This window comes from Meles meles, unplaced genomic scaffold, assembly GCF_922984935.1.
Source record: "Meles meles unplaced genomic scaffold, mMelMel3.1 paternal haplotype, whole genome shotgun sequence".
NCBI classification, from domain to species: domain Eukaryota; kingdom Metazoa; phylum Chordata; class Mammalia; order Carnivora; family Mustelidae; genus Meles; species Meles meles.
In genome coordinates, this window is record NW_025721188.1 from 339,299 (window position 1) to 365,741 (window position 26,443).

The window sequence follows — 26,443 nt, forward strand, 5'->3', positions numbered from 1 at the left end:
GCCAGGGTGTTATCTGTGTCTGAAGGCTTCACCCTGTGCACTCGAAGGAGAGGGACTTTGGTCCTCCTGAAGGCAGACGCTGACACAGAGACAGAACTGTGAATGGTTTATTGGGGGGATACCAGGAGAGACAAAGCACAGGGGACAGGATGGGCAGGGAAAGCATTCAGACCACCAGGCAGAAAGCATTCATATCTTTACTAAATATAAACTCATTGGAGCCTGGTTGTTGGAGGTCAAGGAAGTCTTCAGATTACAAAGTGATTAGCCTGTAAGACAAAAGGATTTGGGTTAGGACAATGGGACCTTCTGTTTTCCCAAATGCTCTCTGCCTCCCATAGTGTATCTGAGGCCTTGGAGCAACACTTGAGTGTGTGGCCGCCTCTGCGAGTCTATTCATAATAGACAGTAACTGTCTTTACATCTCACATATAATTCTGTGATTGTACCCATTCTCTTAACTATCTTTTACATTTAATAGAAAAAGGGGGCTCTTTGCCTTGACTTTGAAATGAGAATTGCCACTACCTGGGTGAGGTGTTACACTCTTAGTGTATTTTGTGGACTTAAATGAACATATTTTGACACTCATCGGCATGGAGCTATTTTCCTTTAAACGTGAGAACAGTGAATGGTCAGAGCCCAGACACTTTGCCAATTATTTATTTTTTCTTTTTGAGACAGAGACTGCGAAAGAACAAACTTGTGAGCGAAGAGGGAAGGGAAAGAAGGTGAGAGAGAGAGAGAATCCCAGACAGGCGCCACACTCAGCACCGAGCCCGACTTGGGGCTCAATCTCAGAAGCTCGAGATCATGACCTGAGCAGGAATCAAGATTCTGCTGCTTAACCGACTGAGCCGCCCAGGGGCCCCTGCAGGTTCTTTACGTACTTCAACTCCTACTGCTCTACTGACCTCAGAATCCAGTATGCTCTATCACAAATTTAAAAAAGGCTGAGGCCCAGAGAAAGCCCCACTGAGAGCTGGTATTTGGGCTGAGAAATCAGGAACACAGGCAAATCCGCAGGACACTGGGACTGAAGTCCCGGGGAAGGTGCACGGCCGGGGAAGGTGCACGGCTGCAGGAAGATGCAGAGACCTGGTGACAGGGCTCCAGCTAGAGCGGCTCCTGGTCAACAAGGACTCCCCCACTAACACTCTGTCTCAGGCTAAGGGGAGGGCAGCCACCCTTCACCGGTTCTCGGTCCTGTCTTCACGTGTTCTCAATGGGGGACATAAAGTCAGCCAGGCAAGAATCCCCAAAGACCATGTTAAATTTCCCAAATCTCCACGAGTCTTTCACATGGTTCAGAGCCTTCAGAAATTCAGGGAAACAATGCTCTTCACAGACCCTTGAGTGAATGGCTTCATGGCAAAAACGACATTCTGAGACAAATAACGGCGTGATCCACACTGTGTGAGTGAACACATGCAGCAGTTGGTGTGGACCGCCTGGTGTCCTCACACTCACTCTCAAGCTGCTGGCCTGCCGGGAACATCCTCACCCTCCCTGAGAGAAGCCCAGGCTCTCCCTGAGCACCTCCAGGCTTCTTGGCACCCACAACCTCCTGTTTCTGTGTGACTCGGGGCTCCCTCCCTTCCTTCTGGACACATCTCTAGTTCTTCCCTTATACAGAACGCACCGTCTATGTCCTTTCATCAGTGTGTCCCTCCCTTCGCTCAGACACACACCCTCAATTCCTCACATTAAGAGCAGGCCTCATCCCTCCCAGAGCACAGAGTGTCGTCTCTGTACCATCTGCGCATGCACACCTGCTGTGCCCAGCTATCAGAGAAGGGCAGCTCTCTGTCACCACAAGGGACCTGACAACCCCCTCAGTGTGACTGGAAGACAAGGTCCATCAATTCTATCTACAGAACAACTGGATTAAAGTTGCCATGTCCATAGCAGCCTTCACTCCGTCATGACATGAGAGGCCTGTGGGCAGCACCGCTGGTTCTTGTGGAGGACGCTCCAGCATCCGTATCTGACACACGCCATAGAAAAGACAGAAGCTTCTCCCCCTGGAAGTGACTGAGCAACATTCCAACGAACCCTCCACACCAGCCACCAGCATCGGCCACTGTTTCTCGTTCTCGCCTCCCAGACTAGACAAGACATTTCCCACAAGTTTCCAGACTGCACAGGACAAGGGCAGACCCCTACACTAATGATCAATGAAGGGACCACAGCCCTGTGAAAGGGGTTTACACAACTAAGGAAATGACAGCTCAAACTCTACACGCTGCAATTGAAGTGAGAGGTGTTTCATCCCTCCCAGAACGACATATGCGGATGCTGGATGTGCACGATGTAAGAGACAGATGTCTGCCATTGTGCAACGGAGACACTTCCTTCCCAACAAAGGCACTTGCCCACTGCTCAGTGCGTGCAAACAGCTAGGAACACGCACGTGTGTCCTGAGGAACTTCAGAATATTGCTGCGTCCCCAGCCCGGTTTCCCCTTGAATGTCAAGCCCTGAGCACAAACGATGCCTTTGCTCCACCAACACAACCTCAGGGTGATGATCTGGAAACAGAGACACCTGTAAGCTCCCCACAAAGACTTGTCCCTTTGAACAGGAAACGACACCACACGTGGACCTCAGGAGATACCCAACAGACACAGGTCAGGACACTGTGCTGCCCAGAGAGGAACAGGACTCCAGAAACGGGTATAACTGAAAACACCCCAGTATTTACTTGGATCTTCTCTGGGACCTCCTTGGGCACAGGGCTGCTATTGTCCCCTTGAGCACCACAGGCTTCTGAAAGGGAAGGAAGCCCTAAAAGGGGTGGAGGTGGATTCAGACTGGCGATGACCACACAGGATTCAAGCCAACCCTCTCCCCCGGCCCCAACCTATTCTCCTCTCTCCCTCTGGCGTGTCCTTCGTGTTTCTCACAGGACTCCCCTGACCCCTGTGGAAGGAGAGAACTGTCCCTCACCATCGCGGATATGACCACTCTGCCAAGGGACAGATGTTTCCAGAACTAATCTATAATGCTAAACAACTGGGGCCTCCACACGTGAGAGTGATGTGAAGGTTGTGCTTCATCCAGCCCAGAGCCCAAAACATCATGCCTGTGTAGTGCACCTGGGCAATGCTTCTATGTCTGTCCTCTGTGAAATGTCACTTTTCTTCTCCACGGCAGACACCTGCTGCCCGGTTCTGTATGGTGAACCAGACAGTCCATGAGATGGACGTCCACCCAAAGTGGAGGAATGTTACCATGTCCTCACTCGGGCTTATCATTGCACTGCAATGCCTTGTGGTACCACCTCTCCATCCTCTCCACCGACAGAAGGGGTTCAACTATGAATAAGCTTTACGACTCACGTCAGTTCAGATCATCTCACCATGTGGTGGAGGAACGAGGTGTGGCTGAGGCCCCCATGCCCACCACTGCGGAGGTGGATGAGGAGGAGGGAAGCCTGGTACATTCTGCCCCATGTGGTAGGGCATACGGAGGGGCCCTGGGCAATGAGGAAACACTCTCACACCTCTACTGACCTGCAGAACAGACAAGAAAATATTTTAGTAAAACAGACAAAAGTTGCAACACAAGAAAAGGAACCAAAACAAAGAGCTCTCAGCACCCGGCTCCTTCTCCAATGCCACTTCCAGGAGAGCTGCATCGTGTAGAAAACGTTCATGCCCCTCCCAGCTGGTGCCAGTACAATGAGGGGGGAGAGGGCAATGGCTGTTACAGGAAAAGCCTGTCACCAAACATCACTGCCCATGTCTGCCCATCAAGAAGTAGTTAGTGTCTTACAGTTGAAAAAGGATCATTGCAAACTAGTAAAGCAGCACATTCCAGACACGGAGGCATCAACACCCAGGACAACACTTCCTCTTTCCTCCTCAGCCACCGGAGAAGATTTTGTTTTGGTCAGAATAGAGAGCATGTGACAAAACTAAATGCCCTTTCTCCACAAAGTTTCCGAGCCACTTGAGGGGAATCGTTTGCTGGTAAGTCCCTGACTGTCTCCACGCTGCCTTGCCTCCTGACAAAGGGGTCCTCTACTCTCTACAGTTTCTGTCCATGGCCACAAATACCTTGGGGCCTTGTGGTCTGACAGGGGCACTGGAAAAGTGTCTTCTGAGGACCATGATACCAAAAACCCTTATGTACACTTAGCACCTGTGTTTTTCCTTTTTCCTTTTTTAAGATTTTATTTATTTGACAGACAGAGATCACAAGCAGGCAGAGAGGCAGAAAGAGGGAGGAAGGGAAGCAGGCTCTCCACTAAGCAGAGAGTCTGGTGTGGGGCTTGATTCCAGGACCTAGGATCGTGACCTGAGCCTAAGGCAGAGGCTTTAACCCACTGAGCCACACAGGCGCCCCCTGAGTTTGCCTTAAAAGACAGTCATTTGGAAATTTCAACCTACTGAGTTCCAGTGTAATTTTGTCCATGGGAAATGAAGATGGTAAGGCCATATAAGAGAATTCACAAAAGGGTGTATGCTTCCCGATGGAAAACTCCACACATGTGATGAGAAAAGAAATCAGCTCTCACACTAACTTAGGACCAAATGACCTGCTCCTGAAGCCCAGTTGAAGAGCTGGGAGGCACTGGTCACACAGGTAATCACTGACGTCCCCTTCAGAACGTGTGAGCCAATGTGTGATTACGACAGTGCACCTGAGAGCTTTGACACTTCAAAATACTTGTATAAAGGGTGATAATTGGGCTAGTTCTGCATGGCACGTTTTCCAGCAGAAGTAAAATGGGGATGACTCATGAAACATGCCCTGAGAACATTCCAGACTGCAAAGGAGACAGTATAAAATGCACAGAGAGTTTTCCCCAGTTTCCTTTTGTGAGGATTACCAGACCCATCTATCCCCAGCATGAGCACAACACCAGTGCACCTGAACGTAACCTAAAGGGAGTCAGGCCGGCCAGAGGACTTCACTGTGGAGGGAGGGGTCCTTCTCCCCCAGTTACTTCCCCGGTGTGCGCTGTGGGCAGGCAGGGGTGCACACACACGCACACGCATCTTCCCCACCACCACGTTCCAAGACAGTAGCATAGGTGCCAGAATGGCTACCCGTCCCCTGTGTCTCCCCTAGAAACTGGGGTGAACAGATGCCATGGAGAAAACTACTGTCACCACATGTTAATATAGGTCTGCACCTCGACAGAGACAAGGAGTCTGCTGCCAAGGATAATCAACTCAGGAAAAAACTCCATTCAGTGGCCGAAATTAGCAAGACAGGAAACAACGTGTGTTGGAGAGGATGTGGAGAAAGGGGAACCCTCTTACACTGTTGGTGGGAATGCATGTTGGTGCAGCCACTTTGGAGAACAGTGTGGAGATTCCTCAAGAAATTAAAAATGGAGCTTCCCTATGACCCTGCAATTACACTAATGGGTATTTACCCCAAAGATACAGATGTAGTGAAAAGAAGGGCCATCTGTACCCCAATGTTTATAGCAGCAATGGCCACGGTCGCCAAACTGTGGAAAGAACCAAGATGCCCTTCAATGGATGAATGGATAAGGAAGATGTGGTCCATATACACGATGGAGTATTATGCCTCCATCACGAAGGATGAATACCCAACTTTTGTATCAACATGGACGGTACTGGAAGAGATTATGCTGAGTGCAATAAGTCAAACAGAGAGAGTCAAGTATCATATGGTTTCACTTATTTGTGCAGCATAACAAATAACATGGAGGACATGGGGAGATGGAAAGGAGAGGGAGTTGAGGGAAATTGGAAGGGGAGATGAACCATGAGAGAGTATGGAGTCTGAAAAACAACCTGAGGGTTTTGAATGGGCGGGGGGTGGGAGGTTGGGGAACGAGGTGGTGGGTAATAGGGAGGGCATGTATTGGATGGAGCACAGGGTGTGGTGCAAAAGCAATGAATACTGTTACGCTGAAAAGAAATTTAAAAATAGTGGGAAAAAAATCTGCATTCAGGACAGGCCAGTATCTATGGCTAGGACCACACTTCCCCCATCACGGCAAGCACATAATCTCCTCTGTACATTGAGAACAGACACAATGAGAGGCCATGGGAAGGCTGGTGTCCACGCCTGGAAGCGCAGTCACTCGTGGGTCAAGCGGCAGCCCACCAGCAACCCCCTGACCAGCTCTGCTTCCCTCCCTGACAAGGAGGTGTGCTATGCTGCACAAGGGCTGTCCATGGCTACAGACACCGCTGAGGAGATAGGAGTGTCCGGAGTCCTGCAGAGGCCTGGAAGAGAACTTTCTGAGAGAAGCACGACCCTACGAGTGAGCGAGACCAGCTCTATGATCCGCATCCCCGACATTCGGGCCTCCTTAGCTCAGGCACAGAGCAAATGTATAGTCCTTGGTGCTGAGAACCACTAACGGGCTGATTTGACATCCCCAAATGCAAACCGATGTGTCTGGAGAGCACATGCAATGCTCCCAGGATGGGTCGGGAGAGACGCTATGAGCTGGCACAGCCACCAGACCCCATCAGCACCCGCTCACGGGAGCACAACTGAAACACATGTGAGGGGTGGGCCCTGCGGGGAGTCACCGGGATTCCCTCTTTGGGGCCGCTGCTCCAGGGCGCGTTTTCTACGACACACCTGGAACTTCCAGAGTTCACCATCATCTCACCCAGGGGCCAACTGGAGGGATTCCAGCTCACATCTTCACCCACACAGATGGGACGCACAGGAGGTCACAGCTCACCTTCTCCACTAACACTCAAGCTGCCCAAAGCATGTGGCCCAAGTGTGAGGCAGTCTTGGCTTTTCCCATTTTCCATCTGTGAGGACCTCTGCAGACATCCTCCCAGGTTAATCCTGACCCGAAAACCAAAAATGCTCCTGCTCCCTCAGGAAAACAAACAGCAAGGAGTCAGCCGGACTAGCCAGCTTCACTGTGGAGTGAGATGTCATCCTCCTCGAGTCATTTATACACTCGCACACACACACATGCATGAGGTGAGCATCCTACCATCACGTGCCTCTAAGCATCTACAGCTTTGGGAGGAAGCACGAAATTGCAGATCTCTAACGGAGCAGCCCGGAGGCTCCTGGGTGAACAGCGTGCACTCTGAAAGGGATGATCGCAGGACACACACAACAGCCACAAGGCCAGGACAGGGAACTGTCCACACTGCAATCCTTTTCAGAAACGGACACAACTAAAAACGCCCACGGCACTTACCGTAGCCATCAATGGGTCCCGTTGAGGGCTGGTGCAGCTGTTCATCCTGGGAACAAGTCTAGGTGCTGGATCAGACAAAGGTCAGAGGTTTATTGTGGTTTGCATGCCCTCCATGCCTTCCTCCCCCATCTTGCACTCTTTCTCACACTTGGGTCCCTTATCAGAGGGTTTCACCTGTGACTCAAGTGACTCCTTTGCGAAGAGAGACACCAGTCACTTGACTCTTGTGGGAGACACTCCAGGGCCCTGGTTCCAGGGTTTCCGTAAGTAAACCATCACGTGTGGACAGGTAGGGGAACAACTGGCTGGAAATCAACACTAAAATTGGGGTGCTCAACACACATCAGGCAAGATCACTTTTTCTTCATAGACTAAACATCTAAGTGAGAATATCCTTGTGTGGGTGCCATCCCCAAACCCCAACATGAACGGCCCACGTTCTCTTCTCAGGCCACAGGTGGATGGTTCATTTGTCCATCCTGCAGATGAGACCTAGCATGTGTGCCTGGCCAACAAATAAACATTTCAGGGAAGAAACAGACTTTGACATTTGTATAGTCACGAACAAAGAAAACATAGGCAGATTGAGCAATAAAGCTATGGCATTGCACCAATAACGTGAGAGGAGTAAAATATGTTTCATTGCTGAATATGGTTTTATAGATTACAAATAAAACAAAAATATAGGAACCTCCATAACGAGTTAATAATTGCCCTTTTTCAAATAGTCTTTTTTTTTTTTTTTTTTTTTTTTTGGCCAAGTCTTGACCACTGAGTCAAGGTGGGAAGGGCGCTCAGCTCCCACCTTCTCAGGCTCAGCTCTTCCAAAGGAGGTAGCAGATGGGAAGGTGTGGAGTGGCGTGAGCTCCACCTGTCACAGGGGCTAGTGTCCTGCTGCCGGGGGGCATATAAGGAAAGCACCCTCTTGTCACCCCTTCAGACAACCTTCAGGCTTGTGATTCTCTCCAGGACACACAGCGATCACCCACAGCAACGGGAAGGACACCGTGTGGTTTCACAGCAGAAATCAGACTGCTGCATTTCATGTCGTGCTCCCTACCTTGCCACACAGGCTTCTGCAACATAGGCCTTCCCGGCATCGGTTCACGCCTCATGGATCCCCCAGACATCATCTCCCTTTCCATCATGCATAGTCTTGAACACAGAAAAAGAAAGGACATCTCTAAGAATTACAACACCACGTCCTCTCCTAGGCACTAAACAGCAGAGCCGTCACCTCTGCAAACACCCGTAAAAACGCACGTCAAACTCTCACACCTGTATTTCAGGTAGGCGTTCTCCCTGCTCTGCTGCATCATCCTTGTTTCCCAATATCGAGCCTTCATCTGTGGGAGAAAAACACACCCACATTCAGTTGTGCCCGACTGTGCCCCAAACGAAGATGAGGAAAAAGAAAACACTTAGCCAGTTAGCCAGAGCATTCCTCTCCTGAACTGCGATCTGAAAAAAGCCAACACACCCAAAGCCCATGTTCAGGGCTCGAAGGACCACTACCATCACCTGCAGGGGGCGCCAAGGGGTCAGTGTGTCGGACACAACTCAGGTTACCTTGTGATTGAAGGTGAGCTTGGACTCCTGCAGCTGATCTTGCATTTCTTCCACTTGTTGTCTGTGAGGGACAATTGTTTGCATCAGACAAAACCCAACACTGGGTGTGATTTTCAATCATCTGCCCACGTGGCCATCCTCCTCTGATCTGTCCCCTCATACAATGGATCCTGACACAGGAAACACTTTCAGCGGACTATCACTGGACAGTAGGATCAAAGCTATTGTTACAGCCTTTCCTTAATCGTTTTTCTTTGCCTGCAGGTTCAGAATTGACATAATTTCTTTACCTGTTTTCAATCTTTCCCTCAGTTATCAGATGACAAGTGTCTTTGGTCATGAAGCTCTATTCTCCTTTAACTCTGTCCTCGCCATGGTTCCCAGGGTTGCAAAGACCAGCGCCATCAGATGGCACTACCGTGTTTATGGCTAGGACTCATCCGAGGACAAACTGCTTTCCTCAAGATACCACCCCAAGGACACTGCAGTGGAGCCAGTTTCCACAGAGTCAGGCCAACACTGGGGATCAGGACGTGTTTAGTCACATAATTGTTTTGTGCCTTATCTTTCTGTGTCTGTTAATTCTTTCTGGATACATCCTCTGAATTTTGGGGTATATTACTTAATTGAGTCCTCAAAATGTACAAAGATTAAAAATCCAAGGGATGGGAGGAGTTAAGATGGTGGAGAAGTAGCAGGCTGAGATGACATCAGGTAGCAGGGGATGAGCTAGATAGCTTATCAAACCATTCTGAACACCTACAAATCCAACAGGAGATTGAAGAGAAGAAGAGCAACAATTCTAGAAACAGAAAATTGACCGCTTTCTGAAAGGTAGGACCCACGGAGAAGTGAATTCAAAGCGATGGGAGGATAGACCCCGGGGGGAGGGGCCGGCTCCCAGCAAGCGGCAGAGTAACGGAGCACAAAATCAGGACTTTTAAAAGTCTGCTCCACTGAGGGACATCGCTCCAGAGGCTAATCCGGGGTGAAGCCCACGCGGGGACAGCATGGCCCCAGGTCCCGCAGGGTCAAAGAAGGATCGGCGGTGTCTTAGTGTCGCAGAACTCACAGGTATTAGAGTGGGAAAGCTGGCTACAGAGACAGAGCCGAGGAGTGAGCTCTCAAATTGGGGTTACCTTGAACCGTAATCCATGCATGGCACAGGCTTCTGCTCTGTGAGTGGGGTCCCCATAAGATCCGGGAAGACGCCCCCGGAAGAGCTCAGGGATCTAAGGGGTTCGGAGACTCCAGGTGGAGCTGTGTGCCAGAGACAGAGATGCTTGGTCACAGGCTGGGTGAGCTCATAGCGCAGCCAGAGGCCAGGAAGACGGGAGTGGTTGAGTGCTGAGGGTGCACTGGGGAGTGGGGCCCTGAGCTCTCAGCTCCTCCAGCCCATAGATTGGGAGGCCGCCATTTTCATTCCTGTCTTCCGGAACTCTACGGAAAGTTTTCAGAGAACAAAACCTCCTGAAAGCGAACCGGAGCAGATTACTTAGCCTGGCCCCTGGAAAGGGCAGTGCAATTCCGCCTGGGAAAAGACACCTAAGAATCACTACTACAGGCCCCTGCCCCAGAAGATCAACAAGAAATCCAGGCAAGACCGACTTCACTTACTAAGGAGAACAGTGGAATTGCAGAGGAGGAGAAAGCAAAGCACGGAATTCATGGCTTTCTCCCCAAGATACTTTAGTCTTGCAAAGTTATTTTTTTTATTTAATTTTTTTTCTTCTGCTAATTTTTTAAACGTTTACCCTTTCCTCTTATAGCTTCTGAAAACTAGTTTATCTTAAAAATTTACTTTTCATTTAAAAAATATTTATTGAACCTTCATTATTATTATCATATTTTATCCTTCTTTGTATCTAACTTCAGTTTTTGTATACACATAGGGTTTTCCTTCTAGAAAATTTTGGGTACAACTTCTTCTAATGGATCAAAATACACCCTAAATCTACCACCGGTCTTGTTCTAGTCTCCAGCCTGAGCAAATTCTTTCCACTTTCTTTTCTTTATTCTCCAAGCCAACTTATCTATCAACTCCTTTTTTAGAAATTAATTTTTTATCATCTTAATAGTCATATTTCATCTCTTCATTGTGTTTACCCTTACATATGTTTTTCATTCTTTAAAATATTGGGAGGTAATTTCTTCTAAGAGACCAAAATACACCCAAAATTAAGTGAGTGACCCTGTTCTAGTCACCAGTCTAATATGTATATATATTTTTTCTTTTTTATATTTTTTCCTTATTTGTTTTCTTTCTAAATTTTTTTTCCTGAACTTCTTTTTACCCCCTTTCTCGCCCCCCCCCCCCATGATATGGGGTCTCTTCTGATTTGGTTAAAGCACATTTTCCTGGGGTCTTTGCCACACTTTTAGTATTTTATTTGCTCCTTCATATATTCTTATCTGGACAAAATGAGAAGGTGGAAAAACTCACACACATAAAAAAGAACAAGAGGCAGTACTGAAGGCGAGGGACCTAATCAATACGGACATTGGTAATATGTCAGATCTAGAATTCAGAATGATGATTCTCAAGGTTCTAGCTAGGCTCGAACAAGGCATGGGAGATATTAAGGAAACCCTGTCCAGAGAAATAAAAGCCCTTTCTCGAGAAATAAAAAAACTACAATTGAACCATGTTGAAATCAAAAAAGCTATTAAAGAGGTGCAGTCAAAAATGGAGGCTCTTACTGCTAGGATAAATGAGGCAGAAGAAAGAATTAGTGATATAGAAGACCAAATGACAGAGAATAAAGAGGCTGAGCAAAAGAGAGACAAACAACTATGGGACCACAAGGGGAGAATTTGAGAGATATGTGATACCATAAGATGAAACATTAGACTAATTGGGATTCCAGAAGAAGAAGAAAGAGAGAGCAGAGCAGAAGGTATATTGGAGAGAATTATTGCAGATAACTTACCTGATATGGCAAAGGGAACAAGCATCAAAATCCAGGAGGTGAAGAGAACCCCTCTCAAAATCAATAAGAATAGGTCCACACCCCGTCATCTAATAGTAAAATTTACAAGTCTTAGTGACAAAGAAAATCCTGACAGCACCAGGGGACAAGAAGTCTGTAACATACAATGGCAAAAACATTAGATTGGCAGCAGACTTATCCACAGAGACCTGGCAGACCAGAAAGGACTGGCGTGATATATTCAGAGAACTAAATGAGAAAAATATGCAGCCAAGAATACTATATCCAGCTAGGCTATCACTGAAAATAGAAGGAGAGATAAAAAGCTTCCAGGACAAACAAAAACGGAAAGAATTTGCAAACACCAAACCAGCTCTACAAGAAATAATGAAGGGAGTCCTCTAAGCAAAGAGAGAGCCTAAAAGTTGTACATCACAAAGGAACAGAGACAATATACAGTAACAGTCATCTTACAGGCAATACAATGGCACTAAATTAATATGTCTCAATAGTTACCCTGAACGTTAATGGACTAAGTGCCCTAATCAAAAGACACAGGGTATGAGAATGGATAAAAAAACAAAACCCATCAATATGCTGCCTACAAGAAACTCATTTTAGACCCAAAGACACCTCCAGATTTAAAGTGAGGGTGTGGAAAACAATGTACCATGCTAATGGACATCAGAAGAGAGCTGGGGTGGCAATCCTTACATCAGATCAATTAGATTTTAAGCCAAAGACTTAATAAGACTTAATAAGCCAAAGACTTAATAAGAGATGAAGAAGGACACTATATCATACTCAGAGGGTCTTTCCAACAAGAAGATGTAACAATTTAAATATCTATGCCCCTAATGTGGGAGTAGCCAACTATATAAACCAATTAATAACAAAATCAAAGAAACACATTGACAATAATACAATAATAGTAGGGGACTTTAACACTCCCCTCACTGAAATGGACAGCTCATCCAAGCAAAAGATCAACAAGGAAATAAAGGCCTTACATGACACCCTGGACCAGAAGGACATCACAGATGTATTCAGAACATTCCATCCCAAAGCAACAATACACATTCTTCTCTAGTGCAAATACACAACCTAACCCTACACCTAAAGGAGCTGGAGAAAGAACAACAAAGAAAGCCTAAATCCAGCAGGAGAAGAGAAATCATAAAGATCAGAGCAGAAATCAATGAAATACAAACCACAAAAACAATAGAACAATGAAACTAGGAGCTGGTTCTCTGAACAAATTAATAAGGTTGATAAACCCCTGGACAGACCTATCAAAAGGAAAAGAGAAAGGACCCAAATTAATAAAATCACGAATGAAAGAGGAGAGATCACAACCAACACCAAAGAAATACAAACAATTATAAGAATATATTATGAGCAACTGTGCGCCAACAAATTTGACAATCTGGAAGAAATGGGTGCACTGTTAGAGACAATATAAACTACCACAACTGAGCCAGGAAGAAATAGAAAACCCGAACAGACCCATAACCAGTACAGAGATTGAAACAGTCATCAAAAATCCCCAAACAAAAGCCCAGGGCCAGATGGCTTCCCAGGGGAATTTTATCAAACATTTAAAGAAGAATTAATTCCTATTCTCCTGAAACTGTTCCAAAAAACTGAAATGGTAGGAAATTTTCCAAACTCGTTTTATGAGGCATCACCTTGATCCCCAAACCAGACAAGGATCCCAGCAAAAAACAGAATTAGAGACCAATATCCTTGATCAACACAGATGCGAAAATTCTCACCAAAATACTAGCCAATAGGATCCAACAGTATATTAAAACGATTATTCACCACCACCAAGTGGGATTTATTCCAGGGCTGCAAGGTGGTTCAGCATCCGCAAATCAATTAATGTGATCCAATACATTAAGAAAAGAAAGAACAAGAACCACATGATACTCTCAATAGATGCTGGAAAAGCATTTGACAAAGTACAGCATCCCTTCCTGATCAAAACACTTCAAAGTGTCGGGATAGAGGGCACATACCTCAATATTATCAAACCCATCTATGAAAACCCACCGCAAATATCATTCTGAATGGAGAAAAACTGAGAGCTTTTCCGCTAAGGTCAGGAACACGGCAGCAATGTCTGTTATCACCACTGCTATTCAACATAGTACTAGAAGTCCTAGTCTCACAATCAGACAACAAAAAGAAATGAAACGCATCCAAATCGGCAAAATAGAAGTGAAAGTCTCACTCATTGCAGATGATATGATACTATATGTGGAAACCCCAAAAGACTCCACTCCAAATCTTCTAGAACTTGTACAGGAATTCAGTAAAGTGTCAGGATATAAAATCGATGCACATAAATCAGTTGCATTTCTTTACACAACAACAAGACAGAAGGACGAGAAATTAAGGAGTCAATCCCATTTACAATTGCACCCAAACCATAAGATACCTAGCAATACACCTAAGCAAAGAAGCAAAGAAAGTATACTAGGAAAACTCTAAAGTACTCATGAAAGAAATTGAGGAAGACACAAAGAAACGGAAAAATGTTCCATGCTCATGGATGAGAAAAACAAATACTGTGAAAATGTCTGCTAAGTAAAGCAATCTACACATTTAATGCAATCCTTATCAAAATACCATCCATTTTTATCAAAGAAATGGAATAAATAATCTTAAAATTTATATGGAGGGGTGCCTGGGTGGCTCAGTGGGTTAAAGCCTCTGCTTTCGGCTTGGGTCATGACCCCAGGGTCCAGGGATCCAGCCCCACGTCGGGCTCTCTGCTCAGCAGGGAGCCTGCCCCCTCCCGCCTGCCTGTCTACTTATGAGCTCGCTGTCAAATAAATAAATAAAATCTTAAAAAAGTACACTATTACTGAAACATACATCTATCAATAACTGATAACAACTTGATTATATATAATTACTTTTAAAAAAATTTATATGGAACCAGAAAAGACTTCGAATAGCCAAAGGAATATTGAAAAAGAAAGCCAGTTGGTGGCATCACAATTCTGGAATTCAAGCTCTACTACAAAGCTGTCATCATCAAGATACCATGGTTCTGGCACAAAAACAGACACCTGGATCAATGAAAAAGAAGAGAGAGCCCAGAAATAGACCCTCAACTCTATGGTCAACTAGTCTTTGACAAAGCAGGAAAGAATGTCCAATGGAAAAAAGACAGCCTCTTCAACAAATGGTGTTGGGAAAATTGGACAGCCACATGCAGAAAAATGAAACTGGACCACTTCCTTACACCACACATGAAAACTGACAAAATGGATGAAGGACCTCAGTGTGAGAAAGGAATCCATCAAAATCCTAGAGAGTACAGGCAGCAACCTCTTCGACCTCAACCACAGCAATTTTTCCTAGAAACATTGCCAAAGGCAAGGAAAGCAAGGGCAAAAATGAACTGTTGGAACTTCATCAAGATCAAAAGCTTTTGCACATCAAAGGAAACAGTTAACAAAGCCAAAAGACAACTGACAGAATGGGAGTAGATATTTGCAAACGACATATCAGATAAAGGGCTAGTATCCAAAATCTATAAAGAGTTTAGCAAACTCAACACCCAAAGAACAGATAATGCAACCAAGAAATGGGCAGAGGACATGAACAGACATTTCTGCAAAGACATCCAGATGGCTAGCAGACACATGAAAAACAGGTCCACATCACTCAGCATCAGGGAAATACAAATCAAAACCACAATGAGATACCCCCTCACACCAGGCAGAATGGCTAAAATTAACAAGTCAGGAAATGGCAGATGCTGGCGAGGATGTGGAGAAAGGGGAACCCTCCTACACTGTTGGTGGGAATGCAAGCTGGTGCAACCACTCTGAAAAACAGCATGGAGGTTCCTCAAAAAGCTGAAAATAGAGCGACCCTATGACCCAGCAATTGCACTACCGGGTATTTACCCTAATGATACAAACATAGTGATCTGAAGGGGCACGTGCACCCCAATGTTTATAGCAGCAATGTCCACAATAACCAAACTATGGAAAGAACCGAGATGTCCATCAACAGATGAATGGATAAAAAAGATGTGAGATATATATATATACATATATATATATCTCGGGATACTATGAAGCCATCAAAAGAAATGAACCTTGCCATTTGTGACGATGTGGATGGAACTAGAGAGTATTATGGTTAGCGAAATAAGTCGATGGGAGAAAGACAACTATCATATGATCTCCCTGATATGAGGAAGTGGAGATGCAACATTCGGGGTTTGGGGGGTAGGAAAAGAATAAATGAAACAAGAAGGGATAAGGAGGGAGACAAATCATAAGAGACTCTTAATGTCACAAAACAAACTGAGAGTTGCCGGGGGGAGGGGTGTAGGGAGAGGTTGGTGGGATATGGACATTGGGGAGCGTATGTGCTATGGTGAGTGCTGTGATGTGAGTAAGCCTGGCGATCCACAGACCTGTGCCCCTGGGGGCTAATAATACATTATCTGTTTATAAAAAAATTTAAAAATTAAAAAAACAAAACAAAAACAAAGGAACAGGTTTTTCAGGAGCCACTATATGTAGTGTCTGAACTTACCTGTACTTGTCTATTTCTTCTTTGGCTACTTTCAGATTTTCATCGGCCGCTGACAGCTCATTCTTGGCTGCATTCAGTTCATAAAGTGTCTCTTCTAGTTTCCTAAGATGGGAAAGGTATATACATTGTCCAGTAGCCAAGGTCCTGAATTTCTGCCATTTATCCTCCCAGCACACTTGTTGGCCTATGTTGGAATGTCTCCACTAAAAGCACAGATTGACAACACAACAGGGAAATGAATGAAGGCCCCATTTAGGGTTAAAGAAAAACCGAACTCTGGTTGCTGGCCAAGCTCCATGCAATCGGGGCTGTCTTTATACTTCTCTACTTTAATTCACTCACCATGTCATCAAATAACATTGCACTTTGTGCCTTCTTGGAGTATGTCTTTGGTTTGAGATGGTGAAGGCTCATTTCAATTCAAAGTGAAAAGCCAAGCCTGACAAGCTACACTCATTAGGATGAAGCACGGGCCCCAGCATTAGTCTCACCTCCGTGGGGAGCCCTGATCCTCAGACAAAGGCTGGGCCCCACACAGTCAGTCAGCCCAAGGAACCTTCCAGAATATGGCTTCACTGGCATGGAAACTCACTCCCACACATCTCTAGGCTTTAGAAGTACAACCCCTGGCCCCACATGAAAGATCCTCGTGTAGGAAAAGGCCAATCTTAGTGCCGAAAATATGTCCTCTAATAATCCATGTGAACTGTCACATACACAGGGAACATACTTCAGATGCAAAACTGTCAGCTCCATTGAGACAACCTTCTTCTTCTTTTTTTTTTTTTTACAGATTTTATTTATTTATTTGACAGAGAGAGATCACAAGTAGGCAGAGAGGCAATCAGGGACAGAGGGGAAGCAGGCTCCCCGCTGAGCAGAGAACCCAAAGCAGGGATGGATCCCAGGACCCTGGGACCATGACCTGAGATGAAAGCAGAGGCTCTAACCTACTGAGCCACCCAGGTGCCCCGAGTCAATCTTCTTGAACAAGACCAAGTTCATGGATGGCGAAGGCAGCAAACAGCAATGCTTAGAAAGGTTGGTTTGCTGTGCCGCCCTTGACTCTTTTGTTCATGGTGTTGATACACAGGTTTCAACTGGACACTTGTCAAGAATCTCATGCAGAAAGACTCAGAAACAGACAAAAGCTCTAGAAAGAGAAGGACATGAGCATCTGCTTCTGGTCTCTCAACTACCCTTCAGCAAATGTCTTCTGGAGCGGCAGTCAATGTGTGGCTGAGGGATGTGGTGTTGAAGAGAGAAAGGTGGTCAGGACACTGGACCTGCCCCAAGAAGAACCTACCAATGAACACAACCCAGGTGCCTGTGAAAGAGAGCGACCCCCATCCCTGGAGTCGGAAGGAATAACAAAAACCTGAGTCTGCAGGGAAGACAGGGAATTTCAACATGAATGAGGGACTCCAACATCCTGATTTCCTGAGAAACAAAAGGAAACACTGGATAAGAGAGCGAACTTGTAGTGAATGCACCCAATTTCTGAAGAGCACATGAAGAAACACGAGAACCAGATGGAGAAGAAGGAAGCACAGGAGAAAGAAAGCCTGGAAGTGGGAGCCAATCTCCCCAGGACACATCAGTGAATTCTGGAACAGGCGAGTGAATACACAGTAAATGAACAAGTAACCTTTTGGTGACAGGTTGGAATGCAACAAGTGAAGTTCCAGTCCAGCCAGCAAAGATGAGACTTAGTGAAACTGCAGGCTTTGGTTGGGATCCGGGAGAGTTACACCTAGAAAATCATGTGGAGGGGCACCAAGATGGCTCAGTCATTAAGTATATGCTTAAAAGTATTTGGTTCAGGTCATGATCCCAGGGTCCTGCAATAGAGCCCAACACTGGACTCCCTGTTCGGCAGGAAGCCTGCTTCTCCCTCTCCCACTCCCCCTGCTTGTGTTCTCTCTCTTGCAGTGCCTCTCTCTGTCAAATAGATAAATAAAATCTCTTTTAAAAAAAGAAGAAAGAGAAAATCAGGTGGACAGGGAATACGCTGGCCTTCTTAGGGATTCGCCTTGAGTGAATGATCTCAGTTGTACACCAGATGAAGGGACCCAGTATTATTGGAGGCCCAGCCCACTTTCCACAAAGAAACTTTCCCTGTTTCTGCAGGAAGAGAATTCCATTTTTCTCTCCACATTCTGGACCCAAGTCTCATGCTGAACAAGAAATGGACCTGATGCAGGAGTGGTAAGAGCACATGATGAGAGTGAAACTGAAAAGACAATGCAGACTGACCCAGAGGGGATCCAGGTATCAATGTGATTAATGTTGGTACCTTTCCCCTTCTACTCCAACGAATCACACAACAACGTGGGGCAAGTCGTTAGAACAGAAAGGAAAATGCAGGTTACACAAATCAAGATCGGAAGGGCAGGCACAATTCTACAGCACGCATTTGGCAAAAGTACTCTAAGATCCAATTACAGAAGATCCAAATACAGTTCTCTAGACTTGCCGCCACGTAAATTCATACAATGGTATCTGGGACAACACAGCAGTAGCTTACTCTTCTGCAGTCAGTTTTCGTCTTTCAGAGAATTCCACCACCACATCCAATTTCTTCTTTAGCAGGATAAGTTCTGCTTCTTTAGCTGTTTTCTGAGAACTCAGGGCATTACACCGGCCTTCCAGGAACTTTTTACTTTCTGTAAAGGATGAGTTTGCTTTTGTGTGTTTGTGCCATGACCTGAGAACTTGGTTTTGATGAGGAAAGGAGAAGGGCAAGACTGTGAAGGCAGGAAGGCATCTTTCCCTGCCCGAGGCAAACTCATGGTCACCATATGGAGATTTCTTCCCCCAAAACAACATACCTTTCAGTTCGTGGTTTTTGGATGTCAAGGCTCTCAGCTCTTGATCCCCCAATTCATCTTGGGCCTTTAAAACAGATTTGAGAAAAGACATATGAGGGCACCTAACAGGACAGGCTCATGGAGGGCAACAAAGAAAGCCCTTGAGGCATAAATGGAATAAGGAGAAAGTAAGGAAACTAGTTCATGTCAAAAAACACACAAATGGCTTTCTTAGTGGAACAGATATAAAATAATCTTCTACTATACAATTGGGCTTGCTATCGCCCTTCATCGCTCATGTATTTTGTGGGATTTTCTACATAACTTGGAGGGCAGCGCTAAATGATGTGATGAGGACCCAGCTGTGAAATAAACCATACTTCCTAGACCTTGAAATAGCAAACCTCATCGGGGTGGTCGTAAGTGAAATCACAGCTCACTGCTCTGTAGGAGTTGCAGTTCCTGGACGCCCACGCTCTACTGCGTAAACAGCACAGGAGCACGCTGCACTCACCTCACCCAATAAACGAAAAGCCTCCCAAGCCACATTATAGGACAACTAACACCTAACTCTTACCACATCCACATTCTGGATATTCTTTTCTCTCTCAGCTTGAAAGAGAGCCTGTTTACACTGAAGCCTGTCCTTCAAATGTTCATTAATCTCTTCCACCTTTTTGATGTTCTCCTTCAAGAAAATATATTGAAATATATATATATATCTATTGAATGAGTAGCAATGATTCATTGCTTTGGACACCTGGGTTGCACCTGGGTGGCCCAGTCTGTGGAGTGTCTGACTCCTGCTTCCGTTTGCCTCAAGTCCTGATCTCAGGGCCATGGGATTGATTCCTGCATCAGGCGACACACTCAGCACAGTGTCTGCTTAGCATTCTGTCTCTCTCTCCTTCAGACCCCCTCCCCTCACTCTATCCTTCTCTCAAAGCAATCAATCTTAGAAATTAATAATAATAATAATAATAAATAATAATAATAATAATAATATTTCATTACCTTTACTTCTGTTTTTAGAACACAATTCAGGCAAAGAAAGGATTCTTACTTTCAATTTATGTACTTCAGCAAGGGAAAGCTTATGTTCTCTCTTAGTTTCTGATTGCTTCTTTGCTTCTTTTGCTTTCCTGACCTATAAAACATATGAAAAAGGAATCAGAATTCCAAAATAGCATGTTGGAGAAATCTATCTTTGTGACTCCTTTCACAAAGACAGAGGCAGTGCGCTACATTTGTGAAGCTTCTCTTACTCAAGGACCGCTTCTGGATCGCACAAAATAGATTAATAGAATGAACTACCAGAGGGGGAAGTAACCAAAATGAAATCACAAAAAATATTTGAAAGGGCACACATACCTTCTCCTCCCAACACGCTATTTTTTTTTCAAGGTCCCTGTTTTCCTTTTTAAAGTCATCAATCTTCTTCTTTATTTGGTCTAAAGTAACTGAAAGGAGAAAAAAGAATTTTAAGATAATTAGCAAAAACAGTGACATTGAATAAACCCACTGTGTTAGCACCAGAGAGCATTCTCTGACACTTGGGTGTCACTAACTTGCTAGCATTCCCAGTGTGCCTCAAGAAAGCAAGTTGTAGCAGCATTTGAAACCTAAGACTTTCTATATCAGTGAGATTCCTACTTAAAATGTTTTTCAAACATAGAGAAAGGCAATCGAATGTCTTCTCATTTTTCTCTATCTGTAAGCACCATTTTTGGAAAATCCAATCCCTGCAAATGCTCATGTCATTGCCAGAGCTGTGACAGAAAAATCGAGCATCCTATCAACGAACATCTCTCTCCTCCAATAATTCAGATACAAAATCAGGTCCCTGCACACAACCCAAAATGAGCAAATCTATCTTTTGGTCCTGCTCAGTGCCACGTCCACTTCCAGGTCCTACTTGGAATTCCACACAAGGAAAACTCAAGATGTCAGGTGAGTGACAACTCGCATGCCTTCAGAGAATTTCTGCTGCTCACAGATCGCCTTTCATGAACCCCAGGCTGGGGGCTCTGGAGGACAAGATCTCTGCTATAAACACACTTGGGTAACAATCTCCACATTACACAGAGTCTCTGGAGGGCCTGGATAATGCACACACCCGAGAAGACAAGCTTTTTTCATCACAACAGGAGAATGTTACCCTCTACCCTTACAGGAAAACAACACTCAAGAGGAGCCTGATCACAGCTGCATAACACATGTAAGGTCTAGAACACAGACTCCTCTAAGAGCCAATTGATTCTCTCATCTTGGGGCACCTGGGTGGCTCAGTTGGTTAAGGGTCTGCCCTCTGCTGGGGTCAGGACACCGGGTCCTGGGATCGCATCCCACATCCAACTCTCTGCTCAGCGGGGAGCCCAATTCTCCCTCTCTGTCTGCCTGCCACTCCGCTGCTTGTGCGCGCGCTCTCTCTCTCTCTCACTTTCTGTCAAATGAATAAACAGAATGTCTTAAAAAATAATTCTATCATCTTTCCTCAAAGTGCAAACTTCTATTCTGGCCCACTGTGATCGCTCTCCTGCTCTGAGACCTCTCTTCTCACCAGCAGCACTGCCGCACTCACAGCGATGAACAACGACATTCGAAAGTTTCCTAAGAGCCAGTCGGCCACCCAGGCCGTCAACAGCCAGCACCACGGAATCACCACAATCTAGGTGCCCCAGGCACTATCCATTATCCCCGCTGGCACAGGCTCTATTCCATTCATTCTCCCCTGGCAGGAAAGGCTCCCTCCACTTCAGACTCAAAACCACCATTTAATCCTCTCCTGTGACACACGCCCTGCATGGAAATATCTGCCTCCTTCTCTAAGTGTAGCGTGTTTGCTAGACTCAGAGAGTTTTCTCCTCTTGACATTTCACCAAGAGCCAGCTCATGGTGAAGTACTCACTCCAGATTTCAGACTGTGATCCTCACTTGCCTCCTAAACATCTCTCTGCAAAATTACACCTTGTATTCTCCCTAGTCCCACCAGGTGTTCCTCGTCCTGGTCTCTTAGAGATGGCAACTCCCTCCAAACTGTCACTTAGACTCCACATGGGGAAGAGAACCATTTTCAAGACATAACAAGTCAGTGTGACATCAGAAGTCACCATATTTATCCCTCATCAAATTATGCCCACATCAAACACCGATACTGAGAATTTTTGGTAAAGAAACTGAAGCCGAAAATCTTACCTTCATATTGTCGAGGCTTTATCTAAGAGAGGAAGAAACAAAGATAAGCTGGATGTCAAAACATATTACCAGTAAAAATCTATAGTTCAGATAAATACCGCAATTGTAATTAAAGGTATTACAATAATCACTGTGCCTACCAGAATAAATTCACAGGATTAAAAAAGAAGACAAACTTAGAACTTCCTGATTACATCATCATTGTTCACAATCCATTTCTGATAAAGAGCACACGTGTGTTTAGCTTATTTTTGACCCCTAATTCCATTCACATTGTAGTCAATGAATGTTCAACCTATTCAATTTTGACAAGGGATCATGCAGACATTGAAAAAAATCCATTAATTCATCATTTCCCTAGTTTTATTTATGTTAGTCACCACAAAGGCTGTCTTTAGTTTTTTATGTAGTGTTCCAGGATGCCCTGTTTGCGTATAACACCCAGTACTCCATGAAATACGTACCCTCCTTAATACCCATCACCAGGCTCCTCCCACCCCTCTCCTCTGAAACCCTAAGTTTGCTTCCCAGAGTCCATAGTCTCTCATGGTTCATCTCTCCCTCTGAATCCCCCCCGCCAAATCATTTTCCCTTCCTTCTCCAAATATTCTCTACGCTATTCCTTATATTCCACAAATAAGTGAAACCACGTGATAACTGACTTCCTCCAGTGGACTTATTTCACTTAGCATATTTCCCTCAATTTTTTGCAACCCAGTATCTGCACTGAAGTACAAAACCTGCAACTTTTTTAAAATCCTGAAAGAAAGAAAATGGAAGGAAGGAGGAAAGAAGGAAGGCAGGCAGGCAGGCAAGGGAGCAAAGGCTTTGTCAAGGATATGCCTCTTTCCTTCTCTACAAAGCTTTCCTGAAACCGTAAAAAGAGTTGGCTGTTCGCTGAATTCACACACAGTCACAGCCCATCAGGTGCTATGAAGTTTCCCAGACTGTTTCAAACGCGGTGTCATCAAAAAGAAGTAAAAGCCATAGGATGAGAAAAAGAGTGGCCCATGACGAGAGATGAAGCGTAAGCCACAACAGAAATGACAGCTGATGTTTTCAAAAAGGGGAGTCAGGCAATTCAGATTCGAGTCACCCTGATGTTATTATAGCTCAATAACATCGAGGCAAGACCTCATTTTGACACCATTAACATATTTCCTCATTCTAAAACTTCACAGGATGATGAGAGTTTGGGGCCAATCTCCAAATCTTGCCAGGATATTGGAGTATCACCATGCTATCAAAAAAACCAGTCATAGTATGTTGTTGGGGAGAGTACATCAGGGGAGGGCAATCAGAAAGCCATGGTTGTTCCTTTAATTTCCCATGTTGGTTAGGAACCTCTGAGCTCCCCTGGCCCATGTCACCAGCCCCACGGGCAGGGCAAGTGGAAAGTAGATGGCTACACCAAATACATAATATTTTTCTTTTCTCTTTGAAGGGAAGTTTTCTCCATTGGCAGGGAGAGGGGGAATAGTCCCATGTAGAAAGAACCTCAAAAGAGCTCTTTCTTCTTAGAAGGGTCTGCCCTCAAGTGAAACCATGTCTCCAGAGTCTAACTGGGGGTTTCCCAAAGACTAAGCCACAGAGCTGAGGGAAATCACTCCAGTGCCACCTCCTCCCTGTCTCACCGGCGAGGACCTCAGTCTAACCCCGAGCCAGAGGCGCAGAAAACCTCACCCTAACTCCCACTTACCTCACTTCCTTTACCAGGACACAGTATCTGGATTTCAACACAACCCAACAAGGCATACTGCAGGTAAAAACCATGACAGCAAGCACGAGAATCACACTTCCTGTGGCAGAAGTGATGGGGAGAGCAGGCTGGACTTTAAAGTCTCTTCGATGTATGATACTGGGTCTAAGGGAAAAGTGCACAAGAGGAAGACGAGATGGTAAATGTGGGCAGAGATGTGAAACTCTAAGGCTGTAATATGATTCCAGACAACAACACCATTACAGAAATCAAGAGTGCTTATGCTGGCCTTTTGAAGAGGCTCAAAACAAACCAGAGGAAAGAATCATTAACAGTAAAGAATGTCCAGTAGAAACTTCCAAAAGAGAAACACAGAGACAAAAATGACAAAGACAGCACAGAAAATCCAAGATTGGTAGTTCATTACAAAATGTGTAACACACATGTAACAGGAATGACAGAGCATTGTCCAAAATTAATGGAGTTACCAAATCAAGATCCAGGAAATGAAAACATTGGAAGAGGATAAATACCAAAACACACACACAAACAATGAACAAAAAACACCGATGTTGCCTAATCTAGAATATTCAGCTACAGATCATTAGAGACAAAGAAACAGTTCTGGAAATCTGGAGCAGGGGTTGGGAGTGGGTGGGGGAAGGGGGAGAGGGGAGCAGTAGTAACACCTTACTCCAGAGGAAGAAGGATAAGAACATCACACTTCTTTCCAGAAACCATGCCATCAAGAATGATGAAATGTTTATAGTGTTTAAAGGAACATCGAGCTAGAAACCTGTGGCCAGTGAAATGATCCTTCAAAACACACCACAGAGTAAGGAAAGCCGCCAGGAATAATGACGGGCATTATTTCAATGAGGAAGGGGTCACTTCTCCAAAAAGACACAGCAATTTGTAATGTGCATGCATCAACAACAGAGTATCAGAGCACATGAAGCAGAAACGGAAAATATTGCTGGTGGGAACAGATGAATCCATTCCTACAGCTGGAGAATTCAAAACCCTCTTATCAGTCATTGACAGACCCAGAGATACAGAAGTTCCATGAGAACGCAGGTGAACTGACCGGCATCACCCATCCACTGCATCCACTAACATCGGCAGAATACTTCATTCAACAACCAGGTATAGACATTCTTCTCAAGCTCACATGGAACAGTCACCGAGAGAGCCCATATTCCGGGCCATACAACACATATGAACCACCAAAGGAATCAAAACCACAGGAACTATGTTCTCAGACCACAGATGAGTCAAACGAGAGATCGAGAACAGAAAGATAACTGGGAATGACCAAAAATGGAGATTCACCAGCACACTTCTAAAGAAGACATGGGTGGGAGGACAGTTGGGTAGAGGGAAGGGTGAAAGAGGTGAAGGGGAAGAAGAGTTCACTTCTGGCATGAGCACTGAGAAATGTTCAGAATTGCTGAGTCATGTTGTACACCTGAAACTCATATTATACTGTTTGCCAATTATTCTTGAACTTAAAAAAAAAAGAAGAACATATGGATCAAGAAGTCACTTCAATAGAAATTTAAAACTACATCAATCTGGTGATAATCAAAATTGACATATTAGAGGGAAATTTGTAGTACTGAATGGACATAGAAATGTCCAGGGACTAGGGGGGTGGGGTTATGGTCATTGGGGAGGGTATGTGCTATGGTGAGTGCTTTGAAGTGTGTAAACCTGGCGATTCACAGACCTGTACCCCTGGGGATAAAAATACATTATATGTTTATAAAAAAATAAAAAAATGTTCAGTGACTATAAAATTTTCTGCTTATTTATGAATGAAAGTACAGAAGGTATATTAATATACTTACAGCAAGGACGGTTCTCCAGAGGTAAATGAGAAAGGCACAGGTTCCCAAGGAGGCAGTTAAAATGAGAAGCTTCCACAGAACTTCAATCTCATGAGGGCCAAGAAGGAAATGGTCAGGCAAGGAAAGGACAAGCTGAAATACCATTTGAGACAATGAGGAATCTCAAAGACATTTACTGTGTATCTGTCACAAAGAATCAACTGTACAAACCCTCAACCAGCCTCCAGGAGGTAAGCATACCTCTCAACTGTCTCCTCCTAGAGGAGAAGGAACACAGAGGGATTTCCAAGGAGCTGGGGCAAACTTTTGGCAGTGATGAGTGTGTTTATCATCTTACCATGGTGATGGCTTCCTTGTTGCTTACCTATGTCCAATATCAACAAACAGTATTCTTTGAAAAGATGTTGTGATCACATATACATTATAACACACTGAAGCTGTAGGCAAAATCTAATAGACAAATCTTAAGAGATTTTATTTTACCTACAAGCACACTGCAATTTTTTTTCTATAGCTAACAGAACTTGAGAATTTATAAGCCAACATCAAATAGACAAGATAAGTCAAAGTGAACTTAGAATAGGTAAGAAGTCAGTGACTTCTATTGTACATCCATGAAGGACCTGGATAAACTTCTTTGGAACATTTCCAAAACTACAC

At 44.9% G+C, this 26,443-nt stretch overlaps 1 protein-coding gene across 3 annotated transcripts; it reads right to left on the bottom strand.

Moving 5' to 3' along the window:
• Window positions 1-102: 102 nt before the first annotated feature.
• On the bottom strand, window positions 103-26,239 carry LOC123936087 (transport and Golgi organization protein 1 homolog). Of its 3 annotated transcripts, XM_045996859.1 has the most exons (14): window positions 25,784-26,239; window positions 22,235-22,256; window positions 20,411-20,499; window positions 20,103-20,186; window positions 19,061-19,124; window positions 18,757-18,895; window positions 16,230-16,331; window positions 8,734-8,794; window positions 8,443-8,510; window positions 8,225-8,319; window positions 7,165-7,229; window positions 3,361-3,514; window positions 2,704-2,786; window positions 103-269 (listed from the first exon to the last, which is right to left on the bottom strand). In XM_045996859.1, exons 1-14 carry the CDS (start codon window positions 25,925-25,927, stop codon window positions 249-251), a joined length of 1,191 nt encoding a protein of 396 aa, XP_045852815.1. In that variant the 5' UTR covers window positions 25,928-26,239; the 3' UTR covers window positions 103-248. The 3 variants fall into 3 exon arrangements, with proteins under 3 accessions (XP_045852815.1, XP_045852816.1, XP_045852817.1); XM_045996860.1 differs by lacking the exon at window positions 2,704-2,786; XM_045996861.1 differs by lacking the exons at window positions 2,704-2,786; window positions 3,361-3,514.
• Between the last annotated feature and the right edge of the window lie 204 nt (window positions 26,240-26,443).

Excerpts from the sequence above, each read along its gene's own strand:
- LOC123936087 (XM_045996859.1), bottom strand. The coding sequence starts at position 25,927 with ATGGTATTTCAGCTTGTCCTTTCCTTGCCTGACCATTTCCTTCTTGGC. Across the intron at positions 20,500-22,234 it reads AAAGCCTCGACAATATGAAG|TTACTTTAGACCAAATAAAG; the intron begins GTAAGATTTTCG and ends TTCTCCTTTCAG. Across the intron at positions 270-2,703 it reads AGGTCCCAGAGAAGATCCAA|GCTAATCACTTTGTAATCTG; the intron begins GTAAATACTGGG and ends TTTGTCTTACAG.